The 25945-nt window shown below is 39.9% G+C and overlaps 1 protein-coding gene across 2 annotated transcripts in view; it reads right to left on the bottom strand.

Annotated features, from left to right (window-relative positions):
• Positions 1–25945, bottom strand: part of IQGAP2 (IQ motif containing GTPase activating protein 2) — a 130021-nt gene that overhangs the window by 80611 nt on the left and 23465 nt on the right. For both annotated transcript variants that reach the window (XM_026670605.2, XM_026670607.2), the window contains exon 2: positions 18754–18853. In XM_026670605.2, coding sequence (XP_026526390.2) covers positions 18754–18853 — 100 coding nt within the window. The remainder of the gene's footprint in view (positions 1–18753; positions 18854–25945) is intronic.

Genomic DNA, 25945 nt, shown 5'->3' with positions numbered 1-25945 from the left:
CTACCCTCATTTAAAAAAAAAAACAATTTCACACTTGGTTACAAAGCAACCAATCACAGCAACTAGAGACTATACATAATATCCTTGTGGTCCATCAGTGCTCACCCAACCACACACAAGGAACAACATCTAGAGCCTTCATTTCCTTTGTTTTTCAGAGTACTGAAGATCGAATCATCTAAGAACACAGTGCTTTCAAAGACACGAGCTCAATCGACTAAAGAAGCTGAGTCAAAGCTGGGGAGACTCCCAGAGGCTGGCCTTTTATATAAGAACAGACTCAGCTTGATGACATCATCAGGAGGAGACTAACCCATCCTGGACTCTTGCAGCAGCATTGAGGAGAAAAGAATGTTCTCTACAGGCTCGACTTACAACCATTCGCTTAATGACAGCTCAAAATTGCAATGGCCTTGGAAAAAAATGACATGACCTGTATTTGCACTTACAACCATCGCACCAACCCTGCTGTCATGTGATTACAAATTTGGGCATTTTGCAACTCTGCCGTGTCCTGTGATCATGTGATCATGATTCATGAACTTTCCACAAAAAGGGGAAACTGGTTTTGCTTCACAATCATGTGACCCATTTAATGACCATGTGATTCATTGAACAATCATGGTGATTTGCTTAACAACCAACATAACATTGTCATAAAATCATGTCTGGTATGACTTATGACTGCAATGACTTACAATGGAAATTCCAGTCTCAACTGTGGTTGTAAGTTAAGACTACCTGTTTTGTACCTCCAGACTAGCAATGCTATATTTATTGTTGACAAAGCCACTTAAGTATTTAAAATCTAGTCTATATAGTTCTAACTTTGTTTTTCTATGTACATTGTTTAATTATTGAAAGTTATATTTTAACCTTACTGAAATCATTAGTTTTATTCATAAAAATGGTCACACAAATTCAGCTATCATTTTAGAGTTCACATTGCCATAAAGTTTAAGAAGCCCTATTATTCAGTTCAATTACTTCATTGTAAATTGCCACTGTGCAGTATCTGCAAATAATGCACACTTCTATGACCTCAAAGACCTCAAAGAATCATGTACTAATTATAAATAAATGTGAATATTTATGTGTTTGGTATTTGTCTCAAGCAAAGCTGTTGTTCTCACAACTAAAAATTAAACTAAAAAAGTAAGGTTGACATCTGAACTACTCCAGTTAACACAATGAATGGAAGTGTGGTAGACCACTACAGTTGACTAGGCCCTTGATGCCGAACCTATGGCACGTGTGCCACAGGTGGCATGCAGAGCCATTTGTGCGGGCACGCCAGCCCCAAACTTACCTGCACTGCGCATGCGTGCACCTCCCAGCTGATTTTCACCCTGTTTGAGGCTTTTTTAGGCCTCCCGGAGGCTCGAAGGAAGCCTCTGCAGCCTTCAGGAGGTCGAAAAAGGCTTCAAACAGGCAGAAAATCAGCTGAAAGGCGCACCCATGCGCAGTGCAGGTAAGGGGGGTGTTGCGCACGCATGTGCAGGGGCGGGGCACATTGCATTGTGGGTGCCGGCAGGCATCCGCGCACTTTCGGCACACCACAACAAAAAGGTTCGCCATCACTGGACTAGGCAATCAAATACCGTATTTGCCGGTGTATAAGACGACTTTTTTGCCCTGAAAAACATGCCTCCAAGTGGGGGGGTCGTCTTATACGCCGGGTCGTCTTATACGCCGACAAATAGTAATTGGGAAGCACTGCGGCTGCCCGCGTCCGAGGCACTTTTGTGCACCGTGGAAACAAATCCCGTGAAGCCGAAAGGAGCAGCCAGCCTTCAGGCCGATGTAGGCGGGCCTCCTTCTCCCAGCTCCCAAGGAAACGAGGCGCTCAGAGGCCTCCGCTCGCACCGCCCGGCCTCCGCTCGCACCGCCCAGCCTCCGCTCGCACCACCCGGCCTCCGCCCGCACCGCCCGGCCTCCGCTCGCACCGCCCGGCCTCCGCTCAGGTATCTGGCAGGGGCTGTCAGGAGTTGTTACCGCTGGCGCGGCTCCGCGTGGCTCCAGTCCCGCGTTGCCTCGGGAAGGGAAAGGCAAAGCGCCGCCGCGGCTCTTCCTTTTTGCCTTTCCCTTCCCGAGGCAACGCGGGAATGGAGCCGCGCCAGAGGTAACAACTCCTGACAGCCCCAGCCGGATACCTGAGCGGAGCCCGGGCGGTGCGAGCGGAGCCCGGGCGGTGCAAGCGGAGGCCGCTGAGCGCGTTTTCTTGGGAGCTGGGAGAAGGAGGCCCGCCTACATCGGCCTGAAGGCTGGCTGCTCCTTTCGGCTTCTCGGGATTCGTTTCCACGGTGCACAAAAGTGCCTCAAAAAAAAACAAGTGCAAAAGTGAAAGGTGTGCGGAAGAGGGGGTAGTCTTATACGGTGAGTATATAACAAACTCTATATTTTGAGTGGAAATGTTGGGGGGTCGTCTTATACGCCCAGTCGTCTTATACGCCGGCAAATACGGTATTTAAGAAACTAAACAGTCTTCATCTCAGAACCTCAGATATGCCTAACTATGTTATCAAATGTTATCATGATGCAATTAAGAAGGTTGGCTGTTTCCTAATACAAGGGCATTTTTAACTTTATAGACTATTGTTTTACCCATACCACTCACCAGCATCCAAATACTAATTCATGAAGTTAATCTTTAGTGTTTTGCAGTATTTTCTCAAGGTCACATACTGATGAACTGAGGTAAATTTCAAGGAAGAATTTATCCCATGGGCATGTGTAAATCATAATTAAAAAGCACATTTTGCTTGTAAATTTGACCATTACCATTATAACAACATTCACATATTAAACTAAACTACATCATTTTGTGGCTAGCAGATTGGGTGAATCTAATCACTATGATTTTAATTTGTGCAATTTGACATATGAGTTAATGCAATTATTGGACCCACGCAACTGTGGTTTACTTGAGCCATGTTTCAAGAAATTACTATTCAATATGACATGTGAATCTCTTAGTATTGCAGCCCTCGTTTCTTTCATTAATTTTTTAGAATGATCTTCTGAAGGAAGAAGTAATTGGACATATAGTAAAATTTTACAGTCTTATAAGACAACAGAAACAAAGGGAAATTTATACAACTCAAACCAATGTGTCCAATATTTTGAACTATTCGGTAAAAAGAAGTACCAACAGAATGAGTTGTCTCATGAAGGCAAGAGTTGAAAATTGTTTATTTAGTCATTAGAAATATGGCCCCTTTTCATCATATATTATCTATGCTAAAGGATTAGCTGAAAAATAAAATTGTAACAAAACTGATCTAACATTTAATACTTCTCTGAAACTTCTTTTAACATTAATTGATGTAACTAGCCACTGATGAAATTTCAGTTCACAACTTTCAATTCCTTCTTCTACAGGTAGTCCTCGACTTACAACCACAATTGAGCACAAAATTTATGTTGCTGAGACATTTCTTATGTGAGTTTTGCCCCATTTTATGACCTTTCTTGTCACCGCTGTTGAGTCACTGCAGTTGTTAAATCAGTAATACAATTGTGAAGTAAATTTGGCTTCCCCATTGACTTTGCCAGAAGATCATAAAAGGTGATCACATGTCCCCAGGACATTGCAACCATCATAAATATGAGTCAATTGCCAAGGGTCTGGATTTTGATCACATGACTATGGGAATGCTTTAATGGTCATCTCTGTGAAAAATGGTCAAGTCACTTTTTTCAGTGTCATAACTTCAAATGGTCACTAAATGAACTGTTGTAAGTCGAGGACTATCTATATATTTAAATTGAGAGCACTGCACGCAATTGAATAGTTACATCACTCTAAGGCACAGAATCTTTTACACCTTTTGTCAAGTAGCTAATGCCAACTGCCATCCTAATGTGAATTTTTTTTAAAAGGGAGGAATAAGGGGCTTTATATTTGCACACCTGTTTTCTCTATCAGATGTGCAAAACTTGTAATTAAATATTTTTATTGTAGTTGCTAGGCAACTGTGGAAATACCACAGTAGACAGACATGTTTCTATATGGTTTTAATAACTATAACTTTCTAATAAACTGTGCAATGATGGCAGAAGTGGGGGAAGTGGAAAGGAATACTACACTTCTAAACATTCTGCATATGTTTCCAAATAATCATTTTTATTAATATAAAGAATTCCTTTATTGTATGTCATCCAAGAAAAGTCATGGAGTAATATTTATGTTATCAAAATATTCTCTTAATAGTAGCTCGATCAGAAGGCTATCCATGTTAGGATTTAAATTTAAATTAGGTTTAAATCAATTTAGATACATACTGGGAAGAGAAAAATAAAACTCCTTCCTACACAAAGAATATAAGCTGTATTCTACACTTTTCCCATGATCCATTTTAGCATAGATATTTAGATAGTAAAAGCCTAAACTTGAGTCGTTTGTTCATTGTTCTAAAATATACACATGGCATTACAATTTATATCTACCAACTATTAATAATTAAACAGTTTGTTATAGATCAAATTACAAAAAGCTTCTGCTCTACTATAAAGCAAACTCATAAAGCTTACAAATTCCTGGGACAATCAGTATCTTGCATGAAAGAAAGACATTAACAGCCACTGAAAATATGTTAATGCATATTCTACCATAAGGAAAACAAGGGCTGTAAGCTAGGAACTAAAACCAATAACAATAACAGAAACAGAAGAAAGACTATGGAAGAATGCTTCTATATTGTTGCCCCAAAATCTATATACCGTATATACTCGAGTATAAGCCGAGTTTTTCAGCCCATTTTTTGTGCTGAAAAAATCCCCCTCGGCTTATACTCGAGTCAGATTCCCTCTGAAAAAAATGGTGTGGAGTCGCTGCCGCGCGGCCTCCCCGCCTCGCGGAAGGGAAGGCAGCGCTTTTGCCTTTCCCTTCCGGCTGGGCTGTTGGGATCTGCCGCGCGCCCAGTCCCGCTGCCTCGGGAAGGGAAAGGCAAAAGCGCTTTGCCTTTCCCTTCCCAAGGCGGCGGACTGGCGCGCCGGCGCAGCGACTCCAACAGCTCCGGGAAGGGAAAGGCAAAAGCGCTTGCCTTCCTTCCGAGGCGGCGGACTGGGCACGCGGCGGCAGAGACTCCCGCCGGGAAGGGAAAGGCAAAGCGCTTTGCCTTTCCCTTCCCGAGGCGGCGGACTGGGGCCGCGCGGCGCAGCGACTCCCAACAGCCCAGCCGGGAAGGGAAAGGCAAAAGCGCTTTGCCTTTCCTTCCCAAGGCGGCGGGACTGGGGCCGCGCCGGCGGCAGCGACTCCCAACAGCCAGCCGGGAAGGGAAAGGCAAAAGCGCTTTGCCTTTCCCTTCCCGAGGCAGCGGACTGGGGCGCCGGCAGAGACTCCCAACAGCCCCAGCCGGGAAGGGAAAGGCAAAAGCGCTTGCCTTTCCCTTCCCGAGGCGGCGGACTGGGCAGGCCGCGGCAGAGACTCCCAACAGCAGCCGGGAAGGGAAAGGCAAAAGCGCTTTGCCTTTCCCTTCCCAAGGCGGCGGGACTGGGCGCGCCGGCAGCGCGACTCCAACAGCCCAGCCGGGAAGGGAAAGGCAAAAAGCGCTTTGCCTTTCCCTTCCCGAGGCAGCGGACTGGGCGCGCCGCGGCAGAGACTCCAACAGCCCAGCCGGAAGGGAAAGGCAAAAGCGCTTTGCCTTTCCCTTCCCGAGGCGGCGGGACTGGGCCGCCGGCGGCAGCGACTCCCAACAGCCCCAGCCGGGAAGGGAAAGGCAAAAGCGCTTTGCCTTTCCCTTCCCGAGGCGGCAAGACTGGGGCCGCGCCGGCGGCAGCGACTCCCAACAGCCCCAGCCGGGAAGGGAAAGGCAAAAAGCGCTTTGCCTTTCCCTTCCCGAGGCGACATGAGATAGTGATATCGTTTCCCAAATTAATTATTTTTATTTTTGAAATTTACCAGTAGCTGCTGCATTTCCCACCCTCGGCTTATACTCGAGTCAATAAGTTTTCCCAGGTTTTTTTGTGTAAAATTAGGTGCCTCGGCTTATATTCGGGTCGACTTATACTCGAGTATATACGGTAAATCTCTCTCTCTCCTCACACACACACACACTTCAAAGCTGTAATATTTAATGTACTTAAAATATTAATAATTCCTTTTTTAAAATTACTAACTTTTCCTAAAGTTTTTATAATGGGTCACTAATGTACAGAATACTTCAACAGTTATGCCGTTCTAACTGATTATAAAATTTTCATAGAAAAAAACTCCTTGACAGACCTTTTTTTTTTTTTACAAAATTACATTTCTGTCCAGTGATCTAGTTAGACTCTGAAAAATTACACTTTACTGACCTAACTGCATTTCTAAACTATATTCATTTATATTGAATTGATTATAATGGCTACCTAATATTCATATTCAAAGTCTGTGTGCACATATATACATGCATTTGCACGGCAGTTGCTTTAATATAATTTATACATATTGCATCAGGTATAGGGCATTATTGTAGTAGAAGTGCTGTTTGAGTTTTTCTATAGTTGAGATAGCAAACTTGGTACTCTAAGAAGTCAAAACACATAGTGTGTTCTCAAGGTAGGGACCATTTAATAGTAAGATCCCACAGAGATCTGTCTTGGATCCAGTATTTCTCAACATTTTTATTAATGATCTGGAGAGTGTGACTGATTGGCTGCTTATTAAATTTGAAGATAATATAAAATTCAGAGGTGCAGCCAATACACGGGGTGACAAAACAAGATTTTAAAGAAAATGGCTGAAAATAACAGGGTGTTCTTTTATAAGAAATATAAAGGAGGAAAAATATGCAGCATATTTGTAAGATGGGGGATTGGTAGTTTTGAAGCATAATGTTGGTAAAAAGTTGATTGTAGTCATTGATTAAAGCAGTGTGAAACAGCTCCTAAAATGACTAATGTTTTTCTGGGGTGCATTAGAAGCATTATCATAGGCAAATGAAATCTGTATCCTCTATATTATTACTGTAGATCAGGGGTCACCAACCTTTTGGACCTCAGGGACCACCAAACTCATAATTTTAGATCCCAGGGACCACTAACTGGTTCTGTGGGCATGGCCTAATTTGTGGGTGTGGCTTGGTGGTCATGTGACTGGCTGGGCATGGCTTGTATATAAATATTATAAATATTTATATATTGAATTTTTTATAAAAGAGAGCAACTTTTACCCAAAATCAGGCAAAGCAGGCAGGCAGATTGAGTTGCTCACAGAATCACAGATTCATTCAGAAATCTATCTATCTGCCATTGGCTAGCTCAGTCTGTCACATAAAATTTGCTTGCAAGCAAACTCACAAAATTAACTTACAACACACCATGCATGTAAATATTGATTTTTTTATTTTTAAAAAAGAGCAACTTTTACCCAAAATCAGGCAAAGCAGGCAGATTGAGTTGCTCACAGAATCATTCAGTGATCTATCTATCTGCCATCGGCTAGCTCAGTCTCTCAAATTTGCTTGCTGTGAGTCTACACTGAATTTGCTTGCAAGCAAACCTTCAGTCCTATGGGAGGTTCGGCTGTACTTAAAAGCAGAGCCAAAGATCTAAAGACTAGCCAGAAAGCAAGAAATCCAACCATTTTCTGCTTCCTAGCTAATCTAAATCTCCCGGCACAGCAAAACAGATGATGGTTGGAAAAAGGAAAAATAGAAATTTAGCAGGCAAGTTTACCAGATAAGGAGTGAGTGGGAGGGGAGGGTTCCTGCGGGCCATGTGGGCGGCACAGCCTTGTGTTTCTGTGCAGCCTGGATTAATTGCTTTGGGGGGGTGCTCTGGGGGTGAGATTTCTCTGTGGCCCACCAAAAGTTTCTCACGGCCCACCAGTTTGGCTACCGCTGCTGTAGATCACTTGAAGAGAAATTTGTATCATTTCCAGAAGGATATTAGCAAATTAGGATAGCTTCAGAAGCAAGCAACAAAAAAGATAAAGCTACTTGAAGCCTATAAAGATGTCAAGTCTCACATAACAAAGACAAGATCAAAGAAACACTACCTACATTTATAGTGAATTAATTACGGTGGGATATTTTTGAACAATTTAAAATCTTCCTTTCCTGTATGGGAAAATAATGTAGATCCGGCCTTTGGAATAGGAAAGCAATGAGCAAACTGGGGAGGAGAATTTCAGAAACAATTACTTAGTCCTCAGAAAGAGGAAAGTGGCAGAAAGAAATGAAGGCAGACTGGAGAGAAACTCTGAAGATTTTCAAGATTCTGGGTTTTTTTACCTTGTAACAATACAAAGCATTCCAAGAATCCCTGCTCTGCCTGTTTCAAAAGGCTGACATCCAGGTTTCTTCCCTCTTAGGATAAGTTGTCATTTATGAGATAAGTTGACAACTGACTCACCCTCTGTCTTCTGACTGTTTATGACTACTCTCCCTTCTTTACAATCTCTCCCAAGGGGGAGCTGAACGAACTTGGAAGGTTCAATATGGACAAAAGAAGCCAAGGAGTGACATGATATCACTGCAAAGAAACATAAAAGGTTGCCATCCAAAAGGTGGCTGGGAACAATTTGCTATGGATACAAAAACTAAAATCACAAATGATGGAAGGAAATTGTAGCTACCTTGATTTTATTTAAGTAAACTATTTATGGTGATAAGATCTCTGCAATAGTCCGCTCACAGAGGTTGTGGGTTCTGGAAATTTTAAGAAGTTGGTTTGCCACTTGTCAAGGATTTTTAATTAATTTTCTTGTACAATGCATAGAATTAGATGAGCCTTGTGATCCATTCCAACTCCACAATTCTATGATTCTACAATTCCATGTAATGATAGAGATCTATTTCAGATGTACTTTATCATGGTTTCTAAGCACAAATCTTTTTAAACTTAAACTATTTACTATTTATCTATTTACTATGACTACTCCAAACCTTGACTCAAAGATATATTGCTGAGATTCTCAGTTCCCATTCCTTTATACAATTAATTGAAGACTATCTGATCCACTCTCCTTCCTCTTTCAACAGCTATTTCTCAATTTGCGAAGGGAACTTGCATCCCATCTAGTACCACTTTTTGAGATATATTGCTTTAGAGGTTTTGCCATTCCATTTTTTAAACCACACATTTCTGCCAATATATGAATGCCTGATAAATCATAATTTTCCTTCCTTTTATCTCAAAAGTTGACAAATATAGACATCAAAGATGCAGACTTTATTTATCACACCTGACCACACATGATAAGAATAAAATGCAAAATTATTGAATTATTATATAGGATCAAGAGGTGAACTACATAATAAAAAGATGCTATTAGCAATCCATGAACTATATCAATTTGTACTCTGTATCCAAAGAGTCATTTAGCTACAAGGACACATTCTGGAACAGAAAAAGTCTCTCCTCTGTGTGTGTGTGTGTGTGTGTGTGTGTGTGTGTGTGTGTGTGTGTGTGTATGTGTGTGCATGTGAGAGGGGGGGAGGGAAAGGGAGTGGTGTGTGTGTGAGGGGGGGAGGGAAAGGGAGGGGTGTGTGTGTGTGTGTGTGTGTGTGTGTGTGTGAGAGAGAGAGAGAGAGAATGTCATGTTGATTTATTTAGCTGTGTCACTAGTTAAGCAAGCATTTATATGTGCCTAACTGTATTTTCAATATTCTTATCTCTTACCCAGTGAATTACTTGGCTAACTAATAAATCATGTGATTCCACTTTGAACTTAAGGAACCTGGAGTAAATGTTGAAATCAGAACTCTGTCACTGAGAAATCACATGTAGAACTATATTTATTTAACAGTAATAGATCAAAGTCTATTGTCAAAGGACACAAACAGAATGGTAGGAAAAACAGAAGCAAGGTGGAGAAGTAACTAAAATAAGTAATTCATCCTACAACTAATTCTATATTAATATGACCTGCTTAACTGGGTCACAGATGGAGTTAGTGTCATACAAACCTTGTAATCCAGTCAGTAGGAGGATGAGGAGGAGATCATTTTAGTTCAAAACAGACCCCAGTCACCTTGAACACAACCTAATGGACTTCACTAAAAAGAAAAAATATTTTCCGCCATCATATATTATCTAATCTTATCCCAACACAGACATCTGCAAGAAATTTTCCAACATAATGGCTAGGGAATAAAACGCTACAGGTTTATTGTAGTGTGCCTTCCAGTTGAAGTTCTAAAATAGTCACAGCAAAGAATTAAGACCCAACAATGCCACATCGCTATTGTAGGCTCTGTAAAAGAAAGTCAGCATATAATATGCAAGAGGAAAACTACTCAAAACTACGTAAGTATAGTACTGCAACATGCATGATTTTTATTTATAAGATTAAAGTCTAGGCAACAAATCCATGCATCCAATATTAGATAATGCAAAGCAGCTTCCAGCTTAAAAAAAAATAGAAAGCAACAAGAGGTTAGAGAGAGCTTTTAAACCTCTCTTGCAGTCATCCTTAAAGCACTTCATCCCTCGTCAGATTGCAAACTTGCATTCATAACTGTGCAAAAAAACCCCACAATCTTTTTCTGTATTCTAATCTCAAAATCTCTCTTACAACTTCCCATACATTATCTTTCCTTGGAAAAGAGGCTTCAGTTTTTCTACTTCTACTTCTCTTCCTTTCGCTGACTGAATTACAGGGTTTGCATGACACTAACTCCATCTATGACACATTTAAGCAGACAGTATCAAAACAGAGTTAGGTATAGGATGAATTCCTTATTTTAGTCACTTCCCCACCTTGTTTCTATTTTACTCACCATTCTGTTTGTGTCCTTGGACAATAGACATTTTTAAATCTAAGTTTTTATTTCAAAACATCTTCCATCTGCTTTTCTTTTACACATCTTTTCATTTTTCTGTAATTTTGTTGAATGACCAATTTTTCAAATCTAAAAAGACTCACTGGAAATGTGGAAATTTAGCTGAAGTGTGAGCAGTTAGAGAAGCTGTACATTGGTAATCAGGATGCTCACATATCCTGCAAGAACTCTGCTCCCTGGATCAGAATTTCTCTAAGATTTCAGAACAATTTCCTTTTCAGTAAATAATGATAATAGTTGAACCAAAAAGTAAGAAATATTTAGTACAACATGAGCTCAAACAGCTGGTAAGGAAATGATGTGGCACTTCATTCACACGCACATGCACTGAATTTCTTCCAACTGGGATCTGGGATCCTCCAGATATATTGGGATCACAGATTCAAAAATTTTAGTCAGTTACTGTTATATTAGATACACAGCTTTATTTCAGAGACAACTGGATGATACCACGGTAAGAAAAACTATTTTAAATTAATTATGTGTAGCAAATGCTTTCACCATACCACACAGTATGCATTTGAAGAAAGAAAAGATGTTTATTATAAGCTACCCAAAGTCTCCTGACAGTGAGATGGGAGGCATATAAATTTAATAAATAAATTTCCCTGTCATGTCTGCGAAGCTGTCATTTTTTTTCTCCCTTCTTTAAAAACTGGAAAGGGAAATCAACGCAAAGGTCAAAAGTACATTAGGTTGCAATCTCTGCCAAGAACATTACTTTAAAACTTCAAATAGCTTCTCTTGATTAAGAAGAGTTCAGTGCAATTGTATGCCAGTAAAACTAAAATTCCACAATGGTTGACTTCAACAATAGGTCCGTATCTCTTTCATAGCCCAATTGACCTTACAGGGTTGTTGTGGAAAAATTAGGAGCAGAAAGGAATATTAGTTATGTTCTCAACCTAGAGTTAAAGGAGAAAATAATTAAAAATTTAAAAGTTAAATTAAAATTATATGGATATTCAACACTCTCTTATTGTACTAAGGAACAAATGTATCACAAATATAATATAGTTTTCAATCTTTGCAAGCCAATGATGCATAAACTTTATGGGAGCAATGATTATATTTGAAATTTTAAGAACATATCTCCCAAAGGTAGCTGTCATGGGAGGACTTGCCTATTGAAAGGCTACTGTAACAGTCACCAAAGCTTTTCAGGAAATGCACTTAAAACATAAATTAACTAATTATGACTAATTTTCTCTTCCTACCACACCCATTTTCTACTGGTCACATTTCTAAGCAAAGGGCATGGCAGCAACCACCCATCCAGGAATACCTATATGCCCTATGGGGTCCTATGAGTCTTTCTTCAAGTTTGTGAAGAGACAGAAAACAACTTTCCACTGCTCTCATTGCCAGATTCTATTAAATCCCAGTAACAAAACCAGCAAGTGGTGCTTCTCCTTGCAGTTTAATGCAGGACAAAAAAATGAAAACCATAATTTTTTTTCTTTTTTCCCTTTCCATGAAGTGTCAGCTACTGATCAGAAGTCCAACCCAAATCACTCTCTGTGATGTGTGATGGGGAAGAATGGAATGAATCAGGCAGATGTTCTGAACAGATTTATTTAGCTGTCAAATTGCTCTTTTACAAGAGTATTAAACTTTGTGTATTTATCTTTGTATAGGGATATCACATAAGACTTAAGAATATATTCTGCCTCTACGGAAGCAACCTGTCCACTTTCTCCTGCAAGCCAAGACAAAATGTCCAGGGAGAAGAGAGCCTTGCAATGGCAAGGGAAGGGTATGTCATAATGCTCTATCCCAGAGGGAGCTTGACAGGTCCCAGCCACAAAATGTGCCAATCATGTCCATAGAAAAAAATATCTTGAGACAAGCAGGAAAGTACTATTTCAAAATTGAAACAATTAACGACTTTAAGCCACATTTTCTTTGGGTTAAGACAGAAAAGAAAGTCATTTAAAAATTGCACATGAAGCTCTTCATGTCAGTTAGGATATAAAGATAAATTCAATGTGAAGGGGAAGACAATCTTATAAAAAAGAAATTAGAAGTTGATATTTTGCATTATTCAAGATTTCCTTTTGATTTTTTGAAAGTAAAAGAATGTAAAGATGCTATATTTATTTAAAATAAAATTATATTTCAAGAAAAGAACCTGGCTTCCTTATTAATTATCATTTCTCTAAATTACATGGGGCGCGGATTGGTAGGATAGGACACAATATTTCCATCTTTTAAAGAAGATTCAGTCCTAGTTCATACCACTTTTCTTTAAGTGATATTTCAAATCAAGGGAATATCTATGCACAAAGAAAACTGGTAGCCAAGGAAACTGGGTGCTCTTCCTAACGTTCTTGATTCTTTTATAAACAAAATATTCAACAAAACAATCTCCCCATATTCAGTCTGAAAGAATTGGGACCAAAAATATTGTGCCTGGTTATTTGGTGAGTTCTAAGAGGTCTCTGTAGCTGTTTTCTGCAACTAATATAGAAAAATATGCTTTTTTGTTTTTATAAGCATCACTTAAAAAACAACAACCAGAAGCTAAAAAGGCTTTTCTTGACTCAGCAATCATGTCCGCAGTGGCTGTTAGTGAGGCAAGGCACATTAAACTTTATCGGAGCCTTACTGAGCCCAAAATTTCTGTTGCTAAGTGAAATATTTGTTAAGTGAATTTTGCCCCATTTTATGACCTTTCTTGCCACAGTTGTTAAGTGAATCACTGCAGTTGTTAAGTTAGTAACACGGGTAAGTGAATCTGGCTTGCCCCTTGACTTTGCCTGTCAGAAGATTGCAAAAGAGGATCACGTGACCTCCAGACATTGCACCAGTCATAAACATGAGTCAGTTGCCAAGCATCTGAAATTTGATCACATGACCATGGGGATGCTGCAACAGTCCTAAGTGTGAAAAATGGTCTTAAGTCACTTTTTTCAGTGCCATTATAACTTTGAACAGTCACTAAATGATCTGTTGTATGTCAAGGACTACCTGTACTGCATATAACAACATGCTTCAGTGTATCCTCACTGCCTAATTGTTTGGTTTAGTCCTCTTCATTTTTGCTTTCTTTCCTACTTATTTTTCAAATAATTAATGTTCATATAAACTATTTATGGATTAATTTGAAGTGTGGTATTTTTCTCATTTGGCATTTTAGACAAGATGCATTGTATTCTACCGTCAATGAACACATTGATAATATTATCTTATTTCTTCTAGCATTTCTTCTAGCAACATCATAAAATGTTGTTTTAGAAGTAATACAGAAACTAAAAGTAGACTTCCAGGATAACCTGACATGGCAATCAAGCCTTCCCCAATCAGATTTTTAGGTACATAATTGCCAGAAGTCCTAGCCATAGAAAGACAGAGATCTTTAAGTTGTTCCAAGCAATGTCCCTCACATCTATTTCAGTTATTTCGGGGAATTAGCCATGAAGACTTATGAATTTTCTGCATTGAACTTTTATCCGTACTTGCTATTCACTTAATAAGAGCTATATTGCATAATCATCATTTGTAGAAACAGACCCCTATGCTTGCTGAGTTATTCACTTATATATTAAGAAAGTCCCATTATTTTTCAATCAAGGCTTGAACATCACTACAACTTCACAAAACATCTATTTCAGAAGCAGAATATAATGAATACTAATTGGGGTGGGGGGGGGGGGGGCGGGGGGGGGGCGGGGCCACGCCCTTTTGTTTTTTTTTTTCCCCCCGCGAGGGTTTTGGGGGTTGTGTGTATGGTTTTATGTTTTTGTTTATTTGATTTTGACTTAATGGCGGCGGCCCGGGGGGGGGCGGGGGCGGGTGAATTAAAGAGGGGGTGGGGGCCCCGGGAAAAGGGTTGCCCACCCCTGTTCTATGGGAACCTTGGCAGTTGCTTTCATGCTCTGCTTGTAAGCTTCCTGAAAAATATATTTGGCCACTGTGGGAAACAGGATGCTAGATTATATGGTCTTTGATCTGATTCATAGGGTGGCACTTCTTAATTATTTGCATTTGTGATGTTAAGTCTGTCATAAAATTTAAATTGTTGAACTTCATTGTTAACATTAAATTGCTTATCAGCATTTAGTGTGAGCTGCTTTTAAGTTAACACCAAGTCAATCTTTAAAAGTTCCATATGTTTTAATGACTTGGGTTGTGGAAGTAGAAATCAGATGTTGCCAATATCTATGCTAAGTAAGTTATTTAACTTGTCTTAATAAGCAACCAACTAATAACTGCTTTTTGGAAATGAGAGCAGAAAATAAACCAGAATTATACACCTTTAGTTTTTAAATGTACTACATTTGAACCTACCCTTATTTACCTCTCCCTCAAGTGCTGGATTTAAAAAGAATTTTCTAGCAATGATCTAATAAAATGTTATTTAGAAGATACTTCCTTTTCTGAACACCAGAACTCTGGTTTTTATAATAAGAACTATTTAAGAATAATGCAAGCTAAGATAATATACTTCACATGATACCCATGAAAATAAATGACATCATTGGTGACATTCATCTTGCCTGAGCTGAAAGTCTTTGGGAATTTTTGTTTATGTATTTATGTGTTTCTTGCTTTTATTATTTTTGCAAATACCTCAAGGCAGTGAACATATCCAATGCATCTTCCTTCTCTTATTTCCCCAATACCATTCTGAAACTAATCATAATGTTAAGAAGTTTGAGAATCAAGTGGTTAACAATATTTGTATTAAAAAAAATCACAAACTGAAAGTCCATTTTTTCCAAGCTGATTAGGAGATGGAATTAACCCTTGCCTGGACTCTCGCAGCCACACAATGGAGAAAGCAGAGGGAGAGGGCTGCATTAGTGAAAAGCAGTTTTTTCTTTTCACCCTCATCCAAGATAATGATTCACATATAGTAAAAACATAACTGAAGCGCAAGCTGTACAACTTAATGAGATAGCAATAACAATAGAGTTATATATACCACTCCATAATGTGTTACAGCACTCCCTGAACAGTTTACAACATCAGCATATTGCCCACAATAATCTGGGTCTTCATTTTACTAACCTCGGAAGGATAGAAGGCTAAGTCAACCTTGAGTCAGTCAGGATTGAACTGGCTGTGGGCAGAGTTTGCCTGCAACACTTGTGTGCCATTATAGATACATGAACATTTAATTTTTCTTATTATTTTAATAATCTCTTCACAGCTATTTGCAATAGCTTCTAAAACTAAGTTTCAAGAATAAATTAAGAACAGTATAGAAAGACCAATTTCTGATTTATGTTATGCCTTCTGCCCACTTTTTTCAAGCTAAACAAAAACAAATGTGTTTTAAGGTACAAGCCGATACTTTTCCACTTGGAGATAAACTGCTTGCCACACTTAAATGCAATTCCATTCCTTTAATGAATATCACCTTGAACAGAAACCACTGTTTACAGAAACATAATTAACTAAAACAACTCTTACAAGTTTATAGCACATATTTTAGCTTACTAAACCTACAACTCAGGAAGTATCCAAACAGTAATTTTAGAAAGCACTCAATATACACCCACCTCAACTTATTAACTATGGCATCTGGAATTATATAGTCATGTCAGCTTTTTTTTAAAACAAGCATGACAATCTGCAGCAATCTCTCTCTAATAAGATGTTAGCTGAATACTGGTTTCAGATCTGCTATTTCTGTTCCAAAAGGCCTTCAAAACAAATTCTGAGTGGAATAGTAAATGACCTACAACACAGTAAGTGAAGCTAGAAAGAACTCCTCAAGTTTAAAAGCAGCTTGGCCCTAGAATGAATCACCAAGAGAAGCTATGTGATATCCATTATTATTTGAAAGAAATTTTGAAAAACATTTATAAATGGATCTTTTAAGTACAGAATGTCCTGAACTTGAAAAAATAGTTAATAAATTATCAGAGAAGCTATGAAAGGACTATCCAACCTACATAATTACCAAATTTATAGCTCTGGAAGTTCCCAATCCCACCTTGCATCAGATTTAGGATAGCATGTTCTGACTCATCCCAATTCTGGAGCATGAACTCAGAAAAACAGAGTTCTAATACTTATGTATGAGAAAAATATGCCTAAGGGTACCTTTAATTTGGTTTAATAATCAGAATAAACACATTGTGTATTATTAAAAATACATGTATTATACATGTATTAAAAACATGTATTATTATGAAGAAATGAAGAGTGTCCAAATTCCATATGTGAATGTGGATTTAGTATTGCCTTCTAACCCTAATAATCTGCTTAGATCACTTTCACAGCAGTCTCAAACTTCCAATATTCCTTTGCAACTGGAATCTAACAGAGGCTTCCTATCCTTGATTACTATCAAACATTCACCTTTATTAGAAAGACCAAAATGAAATGGGAAAAAGTAATATTCTTATAAAGCCAAAGGATAGAAATATAGATAGCTGTAAATAAAATATTTTACAAGTTTACAGCAAAACAATTTGATAAAGAAATACTCTACGAAAACATGAAAAAGGGAACTATGTGTAAACAGTATTAAAACTGAAATATTGTCTTTAAAATATTAAACATTAAAATATTTGCATGTTGCAAAGAGAATTAATATGAAAAAGAGGCATAGATCATTTTATAAGCAAACTAAAAGAAGGTTCAAAAATCACTTAGTCATTCACAAAAGGAGTACAATCTCACATAAATTCACTCAAGAAGACTGTAGATAAAAATTGTATGCAGTTGTAATAGAAGCCAAATACATTCAACTCTTTCTCTCTGTCATAGTTTCATTACCTGTAACTGGGCCTGCACAATGTGATATGATTTGACAACAGATCTGTTAAAAGTACATGTTAGGGGAAAAGCTTAGCAAAACAAAAAAATGAATTGAAAATAGACCCAATTAGAGACATCAGCCTAAAAAGGGAATCTAAAACAACTTTGAATTCCTACATCAGGCTGCAGGTCCAGGTTTTATAAGCCAGAGCATAGCCCTAATTATCAATTAAAATTCTGCACCTGCCATAGGTCTATGGCAAATAACAGAGCAGGCAAATCATTCACAAGAACATTTTATTTACAGCAGAACCATTTATTCAGTGATGAAAGTATCTTATTTGCCCACACTGTCTGCCCACTTCTTTGCCCACACACATATAACTGGGAAGTGGGAAGGCCTTCAAAATGGCCAGATCAAACCTTCAAGAGGATACCACAGACTTGGAGCTTCAAATAGCAGCATTTCACTTGCAGAGTCACCACAAATAATAGCACCCATCTGAATGTCTTAACACAAGCTGTAGTTTAAGTATGTAAATAAATCACCAGCACACTAACGGATTGAAATTTGGAGATAGAGGTCAAAATCTCAAATAACTAGGGCATTAAAATATTGACCAAAGTTTAAAAAAATCAGAAAAAAACAAACAATGTTATATTAAAAGCAATACACAATATGAGGTTAAGATGTAGAACTTTCTTTGGACTGAGAGTCACATTAGTTTTTGAATAGTGTTCTGAAGTATATACTCTAAAAAGGGAAAGAGTCAAGAATATAATTACTGAAGTATACTTCTATAATTAAGAACTGTTTAATTAAAAGGCTTAGTTTTTCTCCATCTTAATCTTAATCTCCTATAAAATAATTTGATTTTCTTATCTAGCACAAGGAGGGTGGAAAAATACATTTGTTTCTAATTCATTTCTAGTGTCTGCAGTGGAGACAAGGGGAACAGCAGTGACAACCTTAAACTAGATTACTCTAAGATTGTTGTCATTCTCCCATTACCCAAAGTAATCAAGTCTTTATTTCCTTGTTCTTTATATGGTGAGATCTATCCTCCCTCTGGGATAGCCAAACCAAAAACTGACATGTTTTAGTTATTTTCTTAGAAATGCATCTATTTATGTTGGCTTCCCAGCCACAATGTTTTACTTAATATTAACTGTTTTAACATTTCTGTAAAATGGGATGTACTGCCAGTATCCAACATTTTCTCAAAGTTCTACAATAGAACTTTCCCAATATTATTTAAATGATTACCTTTTTGCTTCTTCTAGATGGCATAAGTATTCATAAGCAATATTCTGACGTCTCCTCTCATCCATCTCCTCTGCTGAAAGCCGTTCATCATCCACAATAGCTGTAATTAGAAAATCATGTCAAATTAAATGTAAAGAGGAGCGGTCATGGCATTATTTTTAGTAGGACAGAAGATGCTACAAATTAGCAATTGCTCATTATGAACTGAGCTGATTATTTAAAAGATAGATAAGTTCCATGTTTTATATTCCATATTTTTCCTAAACGTTTTGCATTTCTATTGAAGAAGAAATGCAAACAACAAAAAGCTTCTATTCATATTAATTACCAAAATATTAGGAGCATAAATTCTGAAATAGAAGAATTTAAGAAAAAGCAAAAGAGAACAATTTTGACTTATTTTATTCCAGATTAGATTAATCAGAGTTGCAAGGTATTTATTTCAGTAGTTTAAAACAACAAAAACAATGAAGCAATATTAAAAGCAGAAACCTCAACAGAATAAGATAACACAGATGAAGCCTTCCCTTCCTATGGAAAAGGTTTTTTTTCTTCCTTAAGTTTTATTCATGGCAAAAAGCCTAAATAACAAAATACAAACATCACCTATAATAAAATAATTAATATTACATAAATAATAGTCATAAGATCTGGGTCTCTGACATCTTTAGTTCTGGGTGGGTGGCACTGCCGCAGACAGATCTGTTCTGCAACTTGGGGATTCTCCTGGACTCGCAACTCCCATTCAAGAAGCAAGTGGCAGTTACAGCAAAGCAGCCTTGGCCAATTTCATAGTTGCACACCAGTTGTTACCTTTCTTGGATCAGGAATCCCTGCACTCAATTATTCAAGCCCTAGTCATCTCACATTTGGACTATTGCAATATACTCTATATGAGGCTACTCTCTTGAAGAACATTCAGAAGATAGAGCTGTGCAGAGCGCAGCAGTTTTCAAGGTCCCAAGTGATCCCATGTATCACCCCTGCTCTCTGAGCTGCACTAGCTGCTAGTTTGATTCCGGGTGCAATTCAAGGTGTTGGTAATCATCTTTATAAAGCCCTTCATGGTAAGGGCCCAGGCTACTTGAGAACCATCTCTTCCAAATGGGATTGCCTTCCCCACTCATGCTGGCAGGAGGTGGTACAGTATGCTTAAGCCACCATCAGCCACAGTATTCTGGCTGGTAGGGTCCAGGAATCCTTCTCTGCTATTGCTCCTGCCCTTTGGAACATCTTGCCTCCCAGAATGAGGTTGGCTCCTATCTTCCTGACCTTCTGCAAGAGCTTAAAGACCTGGCTCTGCCAGTTGGTTCAGGGTTCCAAAGAGGGGGAGCTTTTACAATGGGGATGGTTGATTGATTAATAAAAGATCCCACCTGTCATGCCACTGTCAGAGTCTGTATTCGAGGAAGAAGATCAACAGCTGTCAGGGAGTGGGAGTGTGGCTCTGTTGGCTGTGGAGGAAACTGGGGAAGGGCAAAGTCTGGCTGGGCAGAGCAGGGGAGAGGTAGAACAAGGGAGATGGAGTTCAGAGAAAGTCCCAGGCCCACCCCCCTCTTCATCCTAGGGCACACAGACAGAAACAGAGAAGAGAGCAATGTGGGTTGCGTGGTTTATGGGGGAGGAAAGGGCCCTGATTCCCTTCATTAGCCACACCCGAGAATGAGAGTTTAAAAGAGATGCAAGCTGAGTGCGGCGTCTGCTGGAAACAAACGTGAGCTTATTTTGTGTTGACTTTGGTTTCTGTATTCCTGGCAGCCTCCCAACCAGGTTTAATTACTGTCACTGCTCTGCCAAACTAATTACCTCATCTTGCCTTGATTGGATTTATCGTTACAGTTTTTGTTGACCACGTTTTGGACTTGATTCTCTGCAGCCAAAGGCTGTTCCTAGGAGAGTTTTTCTCCAGCCCAGAAAGTAAACATAACATTGGGGGCAAGTGGGAGCTAATAAAGGGACTCCTATTGATTATCTGACTGTGTTGCCTTTGTGCCACATACCTCTCCCCACTACTTACCCCACTCCCTCCTTCCTCATTTTAGCTAGGGTTGTGTATTATATTTTTGTAGTATTTTATTTGTATAATTTTATATTTTTAATATTGTAAGCTGCCTACATTTACCCCGTGGTAAGGTAAACAGCTAATTGTTTAAATAAACAAACAAATAAATAAATAAATAAAGCATTTAAAACTGTAGGTTCTTGATAAGTTGTGTCATGCCCCAGTTGGACTCTGATTCCGATGGAGAGGAACAGGTGACAGGGAGTGGGAGTGTGGCTCCGGTGGCTGTGGAGAAAACTGGAGAAGAGCACAAACCAGCTGGGCATTCAGAGAAAGACCCACCCCCTCTTCATCCTAGGGCACACAGGGAGGAATGGATAAGGGAGCAATGTGGTTTACGGGGGAGGAAAGGGCCCTGATCCCCTTCATGGGCTGCAGCTGGGAAGACTGTTTAGAAGGGCAAACTGTGCATGGCAAAGTTGCTGGAAGCAAAGCATGCATTATCTTTGTCAAGGCTTATCTGGGTTTTGACGTCCTCCCAACTGTGTGTGCCTTGTTATCTTTTGGAAGTCTGCAAGTTATTATCCTGGTCTGTCGTGTTAATTACTTCAGTGTGGTTTGTGTTGGGTTTTTTAATTTCTACTTTATCTGTATTTTGGATTCAGACTGCATTTCTTCCCTTTGTAGACTGTTTTTGGGGGAGTTTGATCTCCCGCCGAGGATAATTGGACATTGTGGGCCAAGTTGAAAGTATTAAAGGGAATTTATCTACTTTGGTGACTTTGTTATTTTTGTGCCACGCCCCGGGTCATCACAAGTTACTAAAGACCTTCTTTCTATAGTCACAGTTTGCCAGGGGCTCCCATTCCAGGTAAGTTACAGGTGGCACAATAACTGAAGCTGGGCAAAGGTTCCCTGGCCATTGCTTCTGCCTGTCTATCTAGCAGTAGCCATGGGGGGGGGGGGAACCTCCTCAAATCACAAACTTGCTCCTTCAGAGGAAATGCCATCCCATTCACAGTTATAACTGGAGCTGACAATCCTACTCTGTAATGCTAGGGTTCAACCTCAGCGTTTTTTCATCTTATCAGACCCCAACAGCTTTGGTTTTCACAGTATATTGTTTCTCAAGGTTGGCCTGGTAGAGAGGTAAAGCTGAACACTGTTATGCGTTCAGAGTAGAAATTTTTCTGGGGGTAGTGATAGAAATTCTAATTGTAACCCTGACCTTATTGTATTGAGTACCCAGGCGTCTGTCGTTGACTCCTCCCATCTGGAGGCAAAGGAGGCCAAACGACCTCCGATGGGAGGGGAGAACGAGAGATTATTTAAAGCGACAGAAGGAGTGATCCCCCTCCCCCACGAAAGGGCCATTTACCCTTAGCTTGTTGTCTGCCGGTAGCCTCATGGCATTGATCTTGACACTGACAATACGCTCTCTGAGGTCTGGAGAAGTGAGAAGCATTTTCGGGCCTGAATGAGGGAAGCCGGTATGGGGTAGGGCAGAAGTCTGCCTTCTTTCCCGTTGATGAAAGGACTTTCCTTTTGTCTTTTGTTTCAACAACAAATGGGTCAAGGGTATCTCCAAACATCTTCTCACTGGTACATGGGGCAGAAGCTAGTTTCCACTTTCGGCGAGGCTCCGCTTGCCAATTACATAGCCATAGCAGTCTCCTAGCTGCCACTGATGATGCCATGGCCCTGGAAGAGAACTTGGCGGCATTGAGGGTGGCGTCCGCCGAGAACTCTGCTGCTGCTATGATCTTATTGAGGCCTTGATGCGATCTACAGTCTGATGGAGGTATGTGGCCTTGAAGTTGGCATAGCCAGTGGATGGAAGTCCTTGTAAAAAATGATGCAGCAGTCGAGGCCTGGATGGCCCAAGCCGAGGCTTGATGGTTAAGCTTCAGTGTTTGTTTGGAGCATGTGTCCTCTGCCTTTAATATGTCCTCGGCCTCAGTTGGAGTGCTTGAGGAGGAGGCCACAACTGGGGCGACCAGTGGGGGAACTGCCAGAGCCATAGCTAAGGACCCACATTGTAGAACTGCTTATCTTGGAACGATGGGCGGGGGCCTGCAATGGGGAAGGCAAATTGTTCCTTGACTAAGTCAAGAAAGATGATGGGGGAAGGAAGGACCTCCGAATGAACAATGGGTTTGGAGAAGAGGGAATCCCCATGCCCCGATTGTACCACTTGAGGCTTGGGGGCAATTTCCTCCGCTGACAACTGGGCTGTTACCAGTGCCTTGTGTAGGAGAGGCTTGAATAAAGCGGATTTGAATACAGAAGCCGAAGGAGGCTGATCAGGCCTCAGATCTTCCTCTTCCTCTGAGAGGTTGGGGTCCCAGATTTCTCCCTCTTCCAGATCAGAATCAGGGGAGGGGATGCACTCAGATGATTCCTCATACTCTCCCTGAGTGAGATGGGCCCTTTGTACTACACGGCGAGGTAGTCCCCTTTGGGGAATCTGCGCTAGAGGAAAAGCCGGGAAGGAAGGTGAGGTCTGTCTGAAAGCCTGAAGATGTGTTGAAGCCCTTCTGCCAGATCCTGTCTGATGGCTAAGGAGACTACTTCATTAATGTCAGAAGATCTGCCACTCAATGGAGGATCCGGGGGCCGAAGACCTGCTGCTGTTGGAGTAAAAGTGGCCTCTGGTCTTGATCGAGAGCTGCTTTGGGCCATGGATGGGATAGATGAAGAAGATCCCAAGGAGTCTGGGCGAAGTTGGAACCTGACCTGCTCAAGTCTTGAGGTCCTGGTTGGATTTCAGGTCACTCTGGGACCAGGATTGGAGGTGGCTAAGAGGAGCTGAGGTATCTTCCCTCTCCCTAGAAGTAGCTGGCTGAACAACTAGAGGATTGGCTGGTTGGGAAGCCTGTTGTAGTTGACCCCTCATTTGCTCAATAGTTTTGTTGAACTGCCTTTCTAAGGCTGCATATGCCTTTGTTTCTCTGCCTTTAATTCAGCCTGAGATGTTTTCTTAGGGCCCAAAGCTTTGGCCCTAATCTTGGCCGCCAGCTCCCTTTGAACAGACTAGGAGTGTTGCCACCTTCTTTCTTTTGCCAGCTTGGGAACTTTGAGAGATCAGGCCTGAAAGCTCTGTGTGGGCCTTGTCTTGATCCATAGTATGCATAAACAGACACAAAGGTGCTGGAAGCGATCCTCACTATGTGTTGTCTATGCAGTAGCCTGAATAAGAGCTTATGAATAGTAGAAGCTGGCCTTTGGGGGATGATGCCACCTAAAATGGCCACTCGCTACTTTCTTTAGAAGAAGCAGCTTTCAAAATGGCCGCTCACCACATGCGGTTGAAGAAGCCTCCAAATTGGCCACTCACAAGAGCTACAGGCTACGCAGGGGTTAAATCGCTCCTTAGGCTGTAAACAGCAATAAAGTGAAAATTTACGATCAGCTGAGAGGCGCTGTTATCGCTGATGCAATCTTTACCATCGTGGCAGCCGAAATCACTGAGGGAAGACTGTGGGGGAGGATCAAGAGTTACTCCCTACTTACAGTCTCCCTCGGTTGAAGAAAACGTTGAATCCTCGGCGTTGCAGGAGATTGGATGCCAATGATGAAGATAGCTTTCACTTTTGCTAACTAAACTGCTTTCAGAGACACCAGCTTATGGTCATCGAAATAAGCTGAGTCAAAGCTGGGGGGTTTCTCCCACAGGCTACTTTTATACTAGACGGACCCAACTTGATGATGTCATCAGAAGGAGTCATACCCATCCTAGGCTCTCTCATCCAGGTTATGACAAATATCCTGGATGACAGGAGGACAACTGTCATTTTTGTCCTAGACCTAGACCTAAATTCAGATTAAAATTTTCTACAATAAATATCTAGAATCAACTGTGGGGCAAACTCAGTAAATCCAAAATAAATGGCTATTACTACTGTTATATAAATTGTGTCAAAATTTGATTTACTTCACAAGGCCATCTCAAAAACAGTTCCCTCAGTGAGGAGTTGGGGCTGCATTTTGACACCACCATTATTGAATCTGTATTTAAATTCCCTAGTGACCTGTCAGAACACTCCTGATTTTTTTTTATACCAGAGTTGGCACATAGATACATCCCATTGCTACTTTATATGGATTATGCAGGTCCTTTTTTCTAGACTCCAATTAGCTTAAAATGTGCACTAAAATCATTTGACACTCATTGCACAGATGATGAATTAACAATAAAATATGAAAAGACAAAAATATTAGTATTTGCGAAGCACCCTTGAATCCATATGTAACAAATAAATGGACATAAAATTAAACAAGCTAAAGTTTTCAGGTATTGTATCTTGGAATTGTCTTCAGGCTTTTAGGTCAGAAGAACACACATCTAGATAATGTAACTTGTAATCCCACAGATCAGTTTTAGCAATTGAAACTTGTTACAGAACAAGAGATGCCTTTTTTGTGTCAGTCTCTTTTTTTCACTACAGCTATACAGCCACTTATGTGCCCAGTTCTTGTATTATGACAATTAATCAGAATTAGAAATTGGACAATCCAAATTCTTAAGAAATATCCTCCAAGTACCATGCTGTCTCTAATGATGTGCTTCACTGCAAAAAGGAGTCAATTAAGATTGAGATTAAAAAACTGGCTGATTTTCTTCACATAATGCCTGGAGTTAATTTTTTTCCCCATAGGTTTGACCTCCCTGACATTTGTAGACAATTTTTAATGCTTAGATGGAAGTGATATCTCCTTGCTAAATTGCAATTTTATGGCTTTTCACAAGAGGTTTTTATTTCTTTGGGACATGAACAAGCCAGGAGACCCTTTAACACATTCTGAATGTGGAAATACAAGACCAGACTCTACTGCCAAAGAATGCTTTTCTGAGCAGCCAATCTTATATGTTTAAACTGGCAAGATACTCAAACAATATTATATATCCAAGTTGAGAAGGTCTTTAATGCTGGCAGCCATTTTGAAAGGCAGATATAAAAAAAATCAATACTATATGGTGTTTGATTATGTCCACGTGTTACAGGCACCATAAAATGTATTACCCACATTTTACTGTACTGCTGCTTTTATACAGATATTATAATCTATTTTATTTCCCCTCATCTGGTAAAATATCTAAGTTGTTTTGATATTTTCTACCTCTCTGGATATAGCCAAATTCTGTTATGCTGCTAGTAAGACAAGATTCAACTGAGTGATGACCATCCC

The sequence above is a fragment of the Notechis scutatus genome, chromosome 2 (assembly GCF_049901735.1).
Source record: "Notechis scutatus isolate UNSWTSFEM ecotype Mainland chromosome 2, rNotScu1.2, whole genome shotgun sequence".
Classification (NCBI taxonomy): Eukaryota; Metazoa; Chordata; class Lepidosauria; order Squamata; family Elapidae; genus Notechis; species Notechis scutatus.
Note: the sequence above shows the minus strand (reverse complement) of the source record. Positions and strands in the feature narration are given on the sequence as shown.